We start from the raw sequence: 17350 nt of genomic DNA, 5'->3' as shown, positions 1-17350 counted from the left end.
GCTGTGTGATGGGGGCTGAGGGCTCTCACCCCTCCTCACCCTACTGTTCCACATTTCTTCAGCAACCTCCTTCATTCCTTAGGAAAATTTTCCTTTTTCTTTCTTATTCCTGTTTCCCCACATCCCACTCTCGCAGGAAAGAGCTACCCTTCATTGAAATCTTACTTTTTTCTGGCAACGCGCTCTAAAAAGGTAGGCCAGGAATGATTCCCCCCACCCCCAGACAAAAATGAAAGCAACACTTCCTTTTAGGAATATAGTACTTTATGTTTTTAATTTTAAAGCTAGTCAAGTGACACAGTGCGAGTGAAGAAGAAACAAATCTCTGGCTGTGATCAATTAGTTGCAAACACCACCGCACCCGGACCAGCCTAGTGATTTATTTAAACAAACGACATTAAGTAGTTAAAGCAAACCCCTTCTCCCTCAAAGAAAAGAAGGCTAAGTGCCTCTGCCTTAGCTCTGGGGAATTCTTCGGCGGTTTGGGATGGGGGGTGGGAGCTGCCGCCCTGCGTCCCCAGGAACTTCTGCGAGAGGGGCAGTGCAGTAAAATTTGAATCTGCGACCCCGGGCCAGGAGTGGTGGTGGAAACGGCAGCCCGGCCGCGGCGGCCGGGTACGAGCGCGCGCACCGATTGGTCGCCGGGCCGCCCGGCCCACTGCGCCTGCGCAGTCCTCCTCCCGCACCGCCCAGTCCCCCAACGGCGGCCTCAGCAGTGATCGGGCAGCAGCTGGCCAGCCGGCCAGTGGACAGCAGAGCTGGCGGACGGGTAGGCCCGGCCTGCTCTTTGCGAGGAGGAAGAAGGTGGCCACTCTCCCGGTCCCCAGAACCTCCCCAGCCCCCCTAGTCCGCCCAGACCGTCGAGGGGGACGCTGAGGAGCCGCGGACGCTCTCCCCGGTGCCGCCGCCGCCATAGCTGCCATGATGGATCGGAAGTGAGCGTTAGGGTTAACGGCTGCCAGCGCCGGCTCTTCGAGTCCCGGCTCCCCGGCCGCCTCCACCCGGGGAAGCGCAGCGCGGCGCAGCTGACTGCTGCCTCTCACGGCCCTCGCGACCCCAAGCCCTCAGCTCCGGCGCGTTCCCTGCAAGACTGAGCGGCGGGGAGTGGCTCCCGGCCGCCGGCCCCGGCTGCGAGAAAGATGGCGGACCTGGCCGAGTGCAACATCAAAGTGATGTGTCGCTTCAGACCTCTCAACGAGTCTGAAGTGAACCGCGGCGACAAGTACATCGCTAAGTTTCAGGGAGAAGATACGGTCGTGATCGCGGTGAGTGACCCCCGCCGGCACCCCTCCTCCCGCTTCTTCGCGCCGGCCTGTGCGGGGAGTTTAGGGAAGTGGCAGGGTGCAGAATTGAAAGGGAGCGGCGGTGTCCCCAGCCCTCCCCGGCGGGGTTTGCCGGTTCAGATAACCCAGTGGAGGGAGACTGCGCAGCTTCGCGTGCGTTCCTGGATCGCCCCCACCCCAGTCTTCCGCGCCGGGAGACGGGAGGCGCCCAGCCTCAGCCCTGGACACTCCCCCACCTGGGGCAAGGGAGGAACGTCCGGGCAGCAAGTTCAGTGCACGTTTGTCTGCGTGTGTGTGTGTGCAATTACGGATACTGTTGGTGTTGTGGATTAACGGCAGATTTGCCATTCAGAAAATATGTAACGCTAATATAAAGTTCAGCTGGGGACATTGAGCTCTGAGATAAGCCGTAGTATACTTTAGTAGAGATGCTTGGTTTTATAGAAACATAACCAGTCCTTGAACCGTATTGTTTCCCTCTAGGAGAAGGAAAAAGCACCAAAGAGGTACAAATATTATCTATACCTCAAACTTTCACCCACCACTTTTTGAATGATGAAAGCCTTTTCATGTTAACGATTACAAATGGCAAATCGATGATTGTGGAAAGAAATAGTTGAGCTTTTTTTTTTTTTTGAATCGGGATGATCAATTTTGTTTAATCTAGCAGACCTAGCCGACTTTGGTTGGGTCAGATAAGTGCTCCGAAAGACAAATCGTACTCTTCCTAGGTTTTATGGGATAACAGCCTAGGAAAAAGTATTAACTTTTTGTTTTTATATCAGACAAAGTATTATAAAAACAAGCTTATAAAAAAGATAAAAATTGACCAGTATTAGATTCATACTTCTGCAGTTAAGGTCTGTCCTGAAGTAAATTGATGTTTGGTAATCCCAAGAATAGTGAGATACTGTTTTTTTGTAATGAAAAACATAACTAGAGTTGAGTGATCATTGTCAGTGAGACCAGAATGTGAGGGTTTTTTAAGGTCTGATCTCTGGCATTGAAAGGTCTAAGAAAATAGCACTCCTAGTTGAAGGAGATTAAAAATTAATTGTAAAGTATGGCATATGAAACAGTGAACTGTGACTAAATTATGTTGCTCTTTGTTGGTAATGCTATGTAGTAGAACTAACTTTTTACATTGTTACCATGGTATGAAATTTTAATATGTTAATTTTTCCTCTAATGTCATTCTATAGTTAATACTGTATTGGGGCTATTTAATTTGGTAATAGGGCAGAGGCCACAGGAGATGGGACATGGATGATTGAAAGCATTGACACTGAAGACAGACTAAAGTTCTTTAGGGTTTTGATGTGAAAGTTTCTCCAAAGTTCAGCTCCAAAAAATGAATGTCTTAGCTCCTTGGTAGGCCTTTGGCAAACAAGTCATTAGGCCACTAACAATTGCCAACTATTACTGTGTAAAGACTGTCAGGCGAGTTCTTTGTTAACAAGTCCACTAGAAAAACTCTTGTGTAAATGACATCATAGCCCGGCAGAGGCGGAGTAGTTAAGCCCAGTAATCCTTTTCCTTTGGGATGGTATATTTTACATATAGTCAGGAGGCTTGCAAGGCCTGGATTAGTTGTCAAACTTGAGGCTGTTTCTTAAGAGTTTTTGTGATTTACAGTACTCAGCTTCTGCAGTGGTTGGCACATCAAACCTATTTTTCCTTTTACACTTGTTTTAAGAATGTCTTATTTCTTCAGATTTTGTGTTTACACAGATCTGTAGTTATCACTATGATTCTTTTTGTTGGAATTCTAAAATTTAGGATTCATAAAATGTACTAAGATTAGAAGGTAAACTTTGATGAGGCCCAAATATGACATAAACTATGAAGAAAGAACTAAAGGAAAATGAATAAAGGAAACATACATTTATTCTAGGTTTCCATTGGGAAAAAGTTGCTTATAAGTTCTGTTTCAAAATTTCAGTACTCTATATAAATGATAATATTAGGAATAATGGATAGGTTGTTGGTTTGTGAATCCGTAATGAACAGTTAACCTGTAGGTAAACTGATAAGCATTTTAGTTGTTTTTTGGTTGGTTGTTTTTTTGAGATTTTTTTTTTTTTTTTTGAGATATTTTTGAGTTTTGTTCTTGTTGCCCAGGCTGGAGTGCAGTGGAGTGATCTTGGCACACTGCAACCTCCGCCTCCCGGGTTCAAACGATTCTCCTGCCTCAGCCGCCCCAGTGGCTGGGATTACAGGCATGTGCCACCACGCCCAGCTAATTTTTGTATTTTTAGTAGAGATGGGGTTTCACCATGTTGGCTAGGACGGTCCCGAACTCCTGACCTAAGGTGATCCACCTGTCTTGGCCTCCCAAAGTGCTGGGATCACAGGCGTGAGCCACCACACCTGGCCAGTTTTGTTTTTTTTTTTTTTTTTTACGTGTAAGCAAAAATACATTCCAACTGAATAACATAGCCTGAGAAAATGAAAGGCAACATGTTTTGGTTCATTGTTTTCAGAAACTGGTTTCTTGCATATAGTAACGACATTAATTACTGAGGTCTCATATTTTTGTTCAATTTTTTAAACGAATTATTTCATTTTGTAAAAGGTTATAAAAGCAGCCAGGAGGAGCGGAATTGGAAAATCTGTGGGTAAAGTCTTCTCGGTTTGGTTTTTTCATTTTACTGGTTCTTAATCCTGATTCATAATGAACAGTTTAGGAGAGAATTGCTGCAATGCAGCATTTAAAACTAAATTTTCAAAAACATGATTTAAGAACATTTTGTATACAATCTTCTATTTAGATCAAAATTGAAAGAATATTTTAGTTTATGATGTTAGAAGCATAATCAGTGCTCATGGAGAAAGTAATTTTTAAGGATTCTGATTTTCTTCTAACTTGAGTTTTTAATACTTTGTCTAAACTTTTTTCCTGCTACTCATGTAATGAGTGATTTTAATATGACACCATGGCAGGCAGATCTTTCATAGTGTTTCTCTGTATGCTGTATATAGCCTTTAATACAGAATTTATTTTTAATAAAGTGCTTGGTGAAGTGCTATAAATGTAACATTGAATGAAATGAATTATTTTATGAAAGTCTTTAAGTGATATAAATATAAACTATTTGCTTTAAATTAGAGAACTTGTTACCCGCAAAGCAAGGAGGACAGGGAAACAGTTTATGTCTTTGAAATGAGCTTGCTGAAAACACCAGAAAAAAATCAATAGAAAAAATTAGGAGCTTGCTAAAAACACCAGGAAGAAAAATCAATAAAAAAATTACATCTATCTATTTATGAATCATGAAAGTAGAATATGGTTATTTGCATCATTAAGTATCTTTACAAATCATTATTCCTTATATGGTACACCATAAAGGCTGCCAAAAACAAGCTGTGGTAGTTCCAAGAAATTAGAAGAGAATAAAACTAAAACTAATTAGATAATCTTGCCCAGTTCCTTGCCTAAGCAAAACAACATTCTCCCTTTTCAAGTGAATGATTTGGTGTTTGAATCTTCTTGATTACCTTAAGAGGGAAAAATGAAGGAGAGGAGGGAACCATCATCACATACCTTTACAGTTGTGGAATGTTAGCCCACTATAGTGTCTAACTAAGGAAAATCTAATATAATACACTCCCAAGTGATCTGAAATGATCTGCTATTCAGAATTCCAGAGAAAGACATATCCCTGCCAGGAGGGTGTCCTTCATAACCAAATTTGGTCTTCAGCCTGGTCGGTGCATACTCAAAAAGGAATCACTTAAGAAACCTAAGGTATGCAGTTGAGATCAACTTACTCCTTTTTGATTTGTCCCCTTAAAGCATCAGTCAGATGTGAATGCATCTTGTGACTTGGAGTTATTAGTAAAATTGAAATCTGAAACTTGGAGGATCTTTGAAGATACATGGGATTAAAAGCTGCGTAGTGTACATTTCGAGGCTAAAAACCAGGTTTGAAAAATACAGATGTCCAGATGAGTTTTTCTTTAATTTATTTGAAAAATAGAGATATGCCTTAATTATAGACCATTAGAAATAATTTTTATGTTTCACAAAGTCTTGATTTTCATTTCAGGAAGCCAGCATCAGTCAGTAATTTATGACTAGATCTTTAATTAAAACATTTGCCTTACTTAGTATTACAAAATCATAATTTGGTTTTGCAGTCAAGATAAGACGACTGTTTTGTCAACTTAATGCTAAGCACTTAATTTTTATTTAACAATAACTTCTAGAAAGATAATCACTCCAGTCTCAATTATTTTTATGTTTGTGTGTTACCTTTTAATAGTTGCCATTTATATTATTTTAGTAAGGTTGTAGTGGTAGTTTATATATTTGCTTTGAGTTGATAACTAGAGTAAGCAGCTTCATAAAGTACTTCTGAAGACAGGCTTTACTATTAAAACTGTTTACTATTATGAAGCTGTTTACATTATTTCTGGCATATCTCTTGGTAAATGGTTTAGGGGCACTATTTTCTATTGATGTAAAAATTGAGGCCAGGCATGGTGGATCATGCCTGTAATCCCAGCACTTTGGGAGGCTGAGGTAGGTGGATCACTGGAGGTCAGGAGTTTGAGACCAGCCTGGCCAACATGGCAAAACCTCATCTCTACTAAAAATACAAAAATTAGCCAGGCGTGGTGGCACATGCCTGTGGTCCCAGCTACTCAGGAGTATATTTGTAGATATATATAAAATTCTCTTGACATTACTTGATCACTTATGTTAGATCCAAGTATATAACTTAACTTAGTATTCAGGTTTTTACCTGGCCTTATCCTCTATTACTCTTTGAACCCTACAGTCTGTACTAATTATTTCTAAAATTGTGTTACTCTTCTACAATATCTCATATCTTTATAGTCACTAAATGAATGTCTGCTGGATAAATGAGGGAAAATTACTTTCTTTTTGCATAGAAAAACTATTAGTATGGTTCGTTTTTGGGTGGCGATTGTTATTTTGATTGTACTTAACATTTGTTTTCAGAATTGTTCACCATGAATATATCTTGTGTCAGCAGTAAAATAATAGATTTCTTTTAGCCACACCTGTAGAATTGAATGTTAATTGTTTCAGTAGCATCTGAGAAAAGGATATGTTCACATACGTCATAACTAAAGAATAATCAGACATCGATGCCTATTTTAAATTGATGCCAAAGTGAGATCAGCTTCTTGTATCTGTCAGTAATGCTTTCAGCTTTAGAGGGAAAACCAACAGCTAATAGTGGCTTAAATAAATAAGAGGATGTTTTTCTCACATAACAAAAAGCCTGGATACAGGCTCTTCACGGTTCCTCACTCTGTTATACTTTGTCGTCCTTAGCTGTTGCTTTTCATCATCCTGTTTGTCATATTTGCAAGATGGATGCTACAGCTCCAGGCATTCATTCCAGGAAGGAGAAAGGGCAGTTTTAGCTGAGATGGTCCTTTTTATCAGGATAACAACACCCTTCTCAGAGACCGCGAACAGACCGCCACTTCATATTATTCAGAGCTTGGTCATGTGACTACTAGTTGCAGGGAGACTAGGCTAACAGGTATTTGGCTTTCCGGCCTATTTATTGGGAGGTAGCAAGGGAAAGGGGAACTGGGAATGGCTTTAGGAGTGTCTGGTTCATTGTTACTTTTATTTCAGACTTTGAGGTGGGGATGTGGAAGGTAGTAGGTCTTTTTCAGCTAAGACTTAGGAAGTGTTTTCTAATGTTAAGGGCTTTTTCTGGGGTCATGATTGTTTTGTGTTTTAGGGCCCAGCTTCCTACCTTTCCTTTAGAAGAAACTAGAGAGAGGCAGACACTTGCAAATACCTAGAACCCCTTGCCTCTTATTTTTGGATAGATACTTGCAAATACCTAGAACCCCTTGCCTCTTATTTTTGGATACCTACTCTTTCTCCTAGATTATTAAATTGTTCCTGCAAGCATTTAAACTTCCTCAGGTCTTACAAGTCTTAAAAAAAAAATAACTTTTTTACACATACAGCAGATTTTCTGCACCACTTGGTTACCTCCCATTCTTTTTCAGTCCATTCCAATCTGACCTTTGTCATTGAGTACTTTTTAGTTTTGTCTTGGCCTCACAACTGTATTTGACATAATCACTCCTTCCTTGAAAATTATTTTTTTTTGACTTGCATGGACACCACTGGTTTTTTTTTTTGTTCAATACCCCTGGCTCCTTCTCAGACTATATTAGTGGTTCTCTGAGAGTGGTCCATGGAGTCCCCAGTATCATTTCTGGGGTCCAGAAGATCAAAGCTGTTTTCAGAATAAGATGATGTCTTTTTAACCATTTTGATATTTGCATTTGATCCTTGCTCCTTGTACTTCAACTTAACAACTTCCATTGATTTCTTGAATGCTACACTGTTCTTTCTGCCTTAGGATCTTTAAGCATCCTCCCACTGCCTAGACTACTTTCCTACACGAAACCTTTTTCACCCTTCATGACTAATACTGGAGAGAGTGATGATGAGTTAGTTGCTGCTTTTTCTTCAGTTCTTAAATATTCTTTCTCCAAGGGTGTTTCCCTGATATTCTGCTTTCCTGTAGACTTAGGTTCTCCTCCTATATTCTCTCATTGCACTTTCATAGCACTCAATTGCATGAGTCAGAATTCTGGTCAGTTAATTGTTTAATGTCTGCCCCACTATTATTTATGCTCCACTAAAGCAGAGAGGGAATCTGCCTTGGTTATCATTCTAGCATGTCATCTCACATTCCAAAAGTATTTGTTAAATGAAAGAATGGTTGAAAAGCTGTTGCAGGCCAGGCACGGTGGTTCACACCTGTAATCCCAGCACTTGGGGAGGCTGAGGCAGGAGGATCTCCTGAGCCTAGAAGTTCAAGACCAGCCTGGGCAACATAGCATGGTGGCACATGCCTCTAGTCCCAGCTGCTCAGGAGGCTAAAGTGGGAGGATTGCTTGAGCCCAGGAGGTTGAGGCTGCAGTAAGCAGTGATTGTGCCACTGCACTCCAGCCTGGGTGACAGAACCGAGACCCTGTCTCAAAAATAAATAAATAGGTATTTAAAAAAATAAAAATCACTCAGCAATATTTGGCTGCCATAGTAGTGCTAATTATAATTACTGGGAATTATAATTGTAATTACTGGGCCCTGGGAATGCAGCAAAGACTAAAGACCATTCTTGTTTTCCTGGAGTTTATTCTAATGGGTTTGTACATGGTGATCCCTAAGATCCCATCCACTTCAAAGATTCAATGATATCAAATTATGCATACTAGGTATACTATTTTGAGGATTAAATATATTATATGATGGCATCTGTAAAGTTTAGAAATGTTCATTTACCTTTAATTTGTATAGTTGAAACACTTTTTTGTTTTTCAGTCCAAGCCTTATGCATTTGATCGGGTGTTCCAGTCAAGCACATCTCAAGAGCAAGTGTATAATGACTGTGCAAAGAAGATTGTTAAAGGTAAATATATTTAACCTGCTGAGTTGTCTCAGCAATAAGTAAATAAGTTTGTGATCTTTTCTACTTACTCAGCTTTCTTTTTTCATTTTAATGCCCCTTTCTTCTAAGTTAATTGCAGAAGAAAGTTGTTTAAATAATAAAAAGGTCAAACACAATTAGTAAATATTCTGTTGCTCAAATTCCATGATCTAATTATATACAGTACCTAATTAAGGGTATTATGAGAACTATGTTACACACTTATTCTTAAGAGATGCATTTCTATTAGATATTCCCAGGAGAGTTTCCAAGATGGCAGTTCTAGAAAGAGAACCGTATGAGAATGAAAACAAAATGGCTAGGCACATTTCTAAAAAGTAGTGGAAAATGGCAGTCTATCATTCTTCCATTCCACTGTTATTCCTTCCCCAAAGACTTACCTATCTCTTGAGGAATTTAACAAGAGTTGCCAAAGGTGAGAAAAGTATGTACATTCCAGTTAATACTATAACTTACACAAGAATGTTTATAATTTTATATATTCTAAAACCATTGAATTTTAAAGCTGAGAGAGTGCTCATTGTTTATCTGGAGTTACTTCCAGTTACTGTAGAAATCTGTTTAATCAAAGGAATGGCTGTTACTTTGTGATATGATTTATTTCATTTTTTGACAGCTGTAGTTGTTACAAGGTGCTTCTTAGATTGAGGCAAAATCTGTGTTGTGGCATTCACCACGTTAAAGGAATTGGGATTCAGTATAAAAGTAGGTGGATTAGGATAGCATAGGAGCACAGATGTTCATCCTAGTAACAGGAGATAAAGGAGTTATGGAAGGTTTATAGATGAGGTAAGGGAGGGAAAATGTGGATGTACTCATTATATCAATTCCATATTGTCTAATACAGGGAGCAAAGTCATCATGGAGATGAGGAAGGGGGAAGAGGTTCTAGGAAAAGGCATGAAATGGATGGATTCAGGCAGTGTGAGAGTATTGCCAGGCAGTATTAAGGGCCCACTCGAGGTTAGCTGCTGAAAGAGTTGAATTTTTGCCCATTTGGAGTTTTGCTAGGTGAGTACAAAAGAGGGAAGTGGGGGACAAGAGAATTGAGGATATAGTCAAAGGAGTGATTATAATGGTGGATCATGGGATCTAAGGTGGTTAAGTTACAGGAAGAAGGATATGAGGGAGGCTGAAGGGCAGTGAAAAAAGGTGGTAACATTAGTGGGTTGTAGATCTCAGTGGGGTCAAAGATTTGTTGGAATCAGGGTACTGGACGGAGTAATAGAAGGTGAATACAGACAGTCCCTGACTTAGGACAACTTAAAATTGTTCGACTTTACGATAGTGCAAAAGCAATACACATTGAATAGAAATATTCAATAGAAATATTTCTAGTACCTGTACAGCCATTCCGTTTTTCACTTTCAGTATAGTATTCAATAAGTTATATGAAATATTTAACACTTTATTATAAAATAGGCTTTGTGTTAGATGGTTTTGCTGAACTGTAGGTCAGTGTATGTGTTCTGAGCACATTTAAAGTAGGCTAGGCTAAGCCATGGTGTTTGGTAGGTTAGATGTGTTTGATGCATTTTCAGCTTAGGGTATTTTCAACTTACAGAACATTTATCAGGAAGTAACCCCATCGTAAGCTGAGTAGTATCTCCACTTGAAATTGAGATTATGGAAGCAACGCAGTTAGTAATGAAAAGGTAAAGGTGTTGTCATGGAGTTGACTTCCGAGGTAGTAAAGAAAGGGTAAGGCCAGACATGGTGGGTCACACCTGTAATTCCAGCACTTTGGGAGGCTGAGGTGGGAGGATTGCTTGAGGCCAGGAGTTTGAGACCAGCCTGGGCAACAGTGAGACCCCATCTCTGTTTTTAAAATAAAAATGAAGAAAGAATAAGATCGCAGAAAATTTGGTCAAGGAGCTGAGAGGCCAGGGTATTTTAGTGGGATTATCTGCTACAGACTTTGAAACCACCAGTACTGTTTTATTACAGCAGTAATGGTATTGGTGAGAGAGAGTGAACTGGGTACTGAAATCTTCATAAAATGAAGGAGAATTAACACTTGTAATTGTGTAAATGACTGCAACAAAGAGGAACAGGGTCATCATGTTGTAAGCATCATGTGGTTTTCCAGAGGGATCTATCATAGAACACAATTTTATTACATTCTTTGATTGAGACATACTTCTGTCTCATCAGTACAGTTTAAGATTACGTTAGCTTTCTAACTAATAGAAAGTTACTGATTCATGAATTCATAGGCAATTTGAATATACAGGTCTTTTTTGTATCTCTTGCCGCCAGCTTTAAGCCCCGTTCCATACTTGCACTTTGGAGAGCAAACCTTTAAAGTGCAGATTCCGTTTTGTTCATTTTAGCTCTTAATCATATTTTGAGTTTTATTTTTATAATTATCTTACCGGGGATCTAGTAAGTTGGCTGTCAGCACATTTGATAAGTCTTTTAAAGTGTCAAAGGTTTTGAAGTTTGAAAAATACGATTCTAAATCATTTATAAAGTGCTTAATGGGTCATGGTCCCTAGGTTAATCTTCTAAAATGAATAAGATTGTTGGCAGTTATTTCAATCACACTGTTTGGGTATTCAGCCGACTTCAGAGCCTCTTACCTATACAATTGGCTAGTCCTTAGTTTGTCAACATACTCAGAAGAAAATGATGAAAAACTTGAATCCTTTTATCAAGTGATGGTTCATGACTCTATTATTTGCCCAAAGTACCAGTTGAATAACCATATCCAAACAGGAAACGAGGTTAGTTCAACCATAGTCTTTACTTAATAAAATTTTGGTATACTTATTTCCATAATCTATCTCTTTTCCCATTTTGAAAATGTAAATAACATTAGTATCTTCTATTACTTTTGTTCTCTTTGGCTTTTAAAACTAACCTACAGTAGCTGTGAGATTTCATCCCTGGAATGTAATCCTCCTTAGTAACTAGAAACTTGGGCTCATTTGAAGCCATTCTTTTGCTATCATACTATCCACATGAACTTTAAAGTCTCTCTCAACAATGTTTATTCTGTTGTTCTGTTTTGAGGATCATATTTGTGGAAGATGGTAGTAAACAGAAGTACCTCTGTTTTGATATCATCAGTTAATATTTTATGGTCTTTCCTAAGCAATGCAGGTTCATTCATTCATTTTTTTTTTTCTGAATATGACTTTAAAAGTTCTTTTTAGGGCCTTAGTTTTTATTTTGTTTTGGTCTTAAAGTTACTTATCCTGGACTTTTATCTTTCTCATGCTCTTCTCGTGAGTTCTGTCTCTCTCTTGTATATCCTTAGTTACATAGTCTCTTAATAATAGGCTGATACTCAAGAGTTTTTCAAAATCTATTGTTTTTTAAATGGTACTTAAGGAAAAGAAAAAGATGAAATCTGTTTTCCTGACGTTTAGGATACATGCATCTATTACTTTTGTTCTGTTTTATTACTATTTGCAGTTCTAGGATGAAATCGTTTGCTTCCTGAAATTTCTCTTCTTTTCTCAAAATTTCAGTCCCTTCTTTATCCTGCCTTACTGTTTGGAACTGCGTTCAGGATAATAATTCCCTTCTCTGTAATATGGTAAGAGTATAATCTTTGGAATCAGACAGTCCTAGATTGAATTCTAGGCTCTGCCACTTTCTTGCTATGTGACTTTTGGCAAATTACCTAACTTTTGGCAAGTTACCTAACCTTTCCAAGTCTCCATTTCTTCTTGTGCAAAATAGGTACTAGAAGTTGTTAAGCACAATACAGGTATCAACTGCTAATTTTGTCCTCTGTCGTTGTGTTCATTTTTTTTTTAAAATTGAGACGGAGTTTCGCTCTTGTTGTCCAGGCTGGACTGCAGTGGCTCCATCTTGGCTCACTGCAACCTACCTCCGCCTCCCAGGTTGAAGCAATTCTCCCGCCTCAGCCTCCTGAGTAGCTGGGATTACAGGCATGTGCCACCACGCCCTGCTAATTTTTGTGTTATTAGTAGAGACGGGGTTTCTCCATGTTGGTCAGGCTGGTCTTGAACTGCCAACCTCAGGTGATCCGCCCACCTTGGCCTCCCAAAGTGCTGGGATCACAGGTGTGAGCCACCACGCCCGGCATGTGTCCTCTGTCTTCTTAGAGGACGTTATTAATTCAATCAGTCGTGTTTGTATTTGAGATAAACTCATAGTCTCAGCTATTTCTACTGTACAAAATTAGACTTTCAGCAAGTGTTAGAATACAAGATTTCTATCATAATCTCTTTCTTCTTCTATGTAACCTTTGTAATTTATGTCAGTATCACCTGGCCATGATTTCCTTTTCTCTTTACCCAAGTGCTCTGTACCATTTTGGAGGAGACTGTATATAGTAGCTGGTGGGACTTGTCCTGGACAAGGATATGAATGTGGCAGAGTTACCAATAAATACACATATTTAAGGAGAGAGATGGCGTAGGGGTAGGTGGTGGGTACCTAGGGAGGTGTGAGGACAGGAAAGCAATTAAATACATGGTAAGGTGTACTTGGGACAATCATTGTTAAACAGATTGGATGAGAAGCCATGGTTAGAAATTGTTGGTAGGCAAAGATCAGCAGAATGATAGGCCAGCTGGGATTTCTTTTGAGATAGAGATTTGATGAGCAAGTTGCCAGTAATGACCTGAAAGCAGATAGTACTCTCTGGGTCCCTGACAAGTTCATTGAGAATGCACTGGCTCATAATTATCTGGACAAGTTTATAACTTGATTTTATGTAGGGCTATTATCATTCCCTATTTGTAGATTTGTTAGATACAATTGTTTGTTTTGAATAAGGTTTATCCACTTGTATTCTCTTGAATTCTGAATCTGAGTGATTTGTTTCCCTTGTGTTAAGTAGCTATTCAGTGCCCACTATATGATAAGCATCTCATCAGGTCTTTGTAGATTTCATGTTTTTTCCACCATGGCTTCTTGACCTGAACTGTCTGCGGCTGTATTCACCTTTGGTTTTTCCAGATGTAGCCTGCCTTGTATTTATTTTGGTTCCTCTGCTCCTTGAGTATATAGTACAGTGGTTAAGAGCAGGTCTCTGGAGCCAAGTCTATTTGCATTTGCATCTCAGCTTTATCTTACTAGCTGTGGAGTTACAGGCAAGTTATTAACCTCTCTGTGTCTCAGTTTTCTCATCTGTAAAATGGGACTAATAATAGTACAGTGCGGGCCGGGCGTGGTGGCTCACGCCTGTAATCCTAGCACTTTGGGAGGCCGAAGTGGGCAAATCTCCTGAGGTCAGGAGTTGAAGACCAGCCTGGCCAACATGGTGAAACCCCGTCTCTACTAAAAATACAAAAATTAGCCAGGCATGGTAGCACACGCCTGTAATTCCAGCTACTTGGGAGGCTGAGGCACAAGAATTGCTTGAACCTGGGAGGCGGAGGTTGCAGTGAGCCGAAGTTGCGCCACTGCACTCCAGCCTGGGTGACAGAGCAAGACTCTGTCTCAAAAACAAAAAACAAATAGTACAGTGCACGGGGTTTTGTGATGATTAAATACAATAATATATAAAAAAATGGTTAGAACCTGACTCATTGTAAGCTCTCAGATGTTAATAGTAACTTTATATGATGACTTCTAATTCTCAGAGCTTTTCCCTAAGTAGTCATTTTGCTGGGGAGGCTGAAGTTCAGGGAGATACAAAGCGACTTTCTAAAACGTGATGTGCTGTTATCTCACTAGCTAAATATGTTTTTTCTGTTGATAAAGTATGAAAGAAGTAATACTTGTTCAGAGTTGTCCACCTCTGTTTCTCATAGGAATGGCAAAAGTATATTTAAAAGGGTGAGGGAGGCTTTAGAAAGATGCTGTACATTGGTGATGGTAATAAATATTCAACAAGCATTTGAGTTCCTCTGGAGTCTCAGGCACTGTGTTAGGAGTTAAACACAGTCCTGACTTCGAGTTGACAGGCTGGTGAGTAAAGCAGACAAGTAAATTGACAGAATACTAATTGGTAAGTATTATGATTAAATGCAGATACTGTAAGAACACATAGGATGAGACTTTTACCCAGATATTTTGGGGGTGGCTTGTGGAATTGGGTTAGAGGAAGAGGTAAATGTGATACATGAAATAATTTCGCTTTCCTTCTCAAAAATGAAAAGATTTTGAAGGAAAGTTTCAAATGTTTGGAGTCTCTTAAAATCTTCCCAGGGAAGTACGTAATGATGTCTTTTTTTCTCATTAATAAATGTTTCTGTAGGAAATCTGTTATCCAGTTAGTTGTGCCCAGTGTTGGGGTTATTTTTTTCTTTTTAAAATAATGAATAAAAACAAGGATTGGCTTGCTTATTGGTTTACTTTTCACTGTTATATGCCGTTTCCAACAGAGCCTTCTCTTTTTATTTTGGCTTCCTCTAGAATAGAATGTAATTTCATAGTACCTTTCTTGTCACCAAAAACAAACAACAAACAAAATCCTTGAAAGCCAGAAATCAAAGGATTGCCTTTTTTCCCTCTTTGACCTAATAAAGGAATATATTTAAATGTTAATGTCAGAGGCTAGAAAAAAATTTCATAGGAGGGTCAGGTGCAGGGGCTTACTTAGGCCTGTAATCCCAGCGCTTTGTGAGGCTTGAGGCAGGAGGGTTGTTTGAGCCCAGGAGTTTGAGATCAGCCTGGGCAACATAGCAAGACCCTGTCTCTACAAATTTTTTTTTAGAATTAGCCAGGCCTGGTGGCATGTGCCTCTTAGTCCTGGCTACTTGAAGCTGAAGCAGGCGGCTTACTACACCCAAGAGGTTGAGGCTGCAGTGACCAGTGAGCTATGATTGTGCCATTGCACTCTGAACAGAGGGGAGACCCTGTCTCATAACATTTTTTTTCATAGGAACTTCTTGGTAATTGATTTTGAGGTAGGACTGAGTATTACACTTTGTGGGTAGGATAAAGAGGAAGGTCGGGGTTTGTGAGGATTAGCTACTAATTAACCATCAATTAGTCTTGTTTCTAAAATCTCATCTGTATGTAAATTGGCAGAGGATTTTTTGTTTTTGGTCACATAAAGCTTTGGAGTGTAGATGTAATGACATTTGAGATGTACATTGGTAGAAAAGATTCTTTATTATAAACAGTGGAATTTAAAATTTGTTTTTTAATTGACCACAGAAAGCAGTCTGGGTCCAGAGAAAATTGCTTAGATGGGTCATCACTAAGAAAATTACTATTGTTATATATTTCCTTTAATGTCTTTATAAATCCTTTATGTACTAAACTTTGATGGAGTCTTTCATATTAGCATAAAGAAAATCTGAATCTTTCTTGCCACTCTTTCCACAAATAATTTTGGTATTTTTTTTTGAGACAGAGTCTCACTCTGTCCACCCAGGCTGGAGTGCAGTGGCTCGATCTCAGCTCACTGCAACCTCCTTCTCCTGGGCTCAAGCGATTCTTGTGCCTTAGTCTTTCGAGTAGCTGAAATTACAGGCCATGTACCACCACGTCCAGCTAATTTTTTTTTTTTTTTTGAGACGGTGTCTTACTGTGTTGCCCAGACTGGAGTGCAGTGGCGCGATCTCGGCTCACTGCAACCTCCGCCTGCCCGGTTCAGGCAGTTCTCCTGCGTCAGCCTCCTGAGTAGCTGGGACTACAGGCGCCCGCCACCACGCCCGGCTAATTTTTTGTATTTTTAGTAGAGACAGGGTTTCACCATGCTGACCAGGCTTGAACTCCTGACCTTGTGATCCGCCTGCCTTGGCCTCCCAAAGTGCTGGGATTACAGGAGTGAGCTACTGCACCCAGCCACTCCCACAAATATTTTATTATACAGAATTTAGTATGCAAGGGTTAGGAAGAGGGTGTGTGTGTGCACGTGTGTGTGTGTGTGTGTGTGTGTGTGTATGTGTGTGTGTGTCTTCTAGGGTGTTTTATACCTCATTAAGAATAAACATCTGACATTTTCCTGTAACATTATTTAAGTAATTTCTTTTTTTTTTTTTTCCAACCTTTTCTCTACCCTATCATCCTGTAGTTTAAGTAATTTCTTAGGAATCTTGCTTAAGGAAAAAATCCCCTGAATTATAAAATCTCTTATTTTCTCACAGATGTACTTGAAGGATATAATGGAACAATATTTGCATATGGACAGACATCCTCTGGGAAGACACACACAATGGAGGTAACATTTTATAATCTGTACTTAGATGTAGTTTGCAATACATACAGCATTCATTCATTATTTGTGATATTATTTCACCATGCATAAACATTTTAATTTACTTTTTATTGCCTTTTGTCATACAAATAATATACATGTAACATCATTGTTGGAATCTAATCAGTTCCTGAGTTTAAATAGTAAGGGATACCTGTATTTGAGATTATATTTGAGATTGTTTTATCAGTTAGCATAACCATAAAATAACATTTTGGACAAGAATTTTCTGTCACCCTGTTATATGGGAAATTTTGAATGCTTATGTGTTGTTGATTTTATTTAGTATAAATAACTTTTTCCTGTTCTCTTTGGCTCCTTCTTCCTCAAAATAACTGTCACTCTTCTCTGATAAGAATGTTGCCATAATTATCAGTGCTGCTGTTAATAATAGGTGTGGACCCACTATAGCTTTGCTTCTAGAAAACAGCCTGTGATTTTCTGCCACTGCTAAAGAGCATCTGTTTTTATCATTT

General features: G+C 39.4%; 1 protein-coding gene across 1 annotated transcript in view; it reads left to right on the top strand.

The window, feature by feature from the left end:
• The first annotated feature begins 691 nt into the window (after window positions 1-691).
• Window positions 692-17350, top strand: part of KIF5B (kinesin family member 5B) — a 47623-nt gene continuing 30964 nt past the window's right edge. Inside the window, exons 1-3 of the mRNA XM_024253559.3 lie at window positions 692-1265; window positions 8617-8704; window positions 16765-16838. Coding sequence (XP_024109327.1) covers window positions 1140-1265; window positions 8617-8704; window positions 16765-16838 — 288 coding nt within the window. The 5' untranslated portion in view covers window positions 692-1139. The remainder of the gene's footprint in view (window positions 1266-8616; window positions 8705-16764; window positions 16839-17350) is intronic.

This window comes from Pongo abelii, chromosome 8 (genome assembly GCF_028885655.2).
Source record: "Pongo abelii isolate AG06213 chromosome 8, NHGRI_mPonAbe1-v2.0_pri, whole genome shotgun sequence".
Classification (NCBI taxonomy): domain Eukaryota; kingdom Metazoa; phylum Chordata; class Mammalia; order Primates; family Hominidae; genus Pongo; species Pongo abelii.
This window is presented reverse-complemented; position numbering and strand designations above follow the sequence as displayed.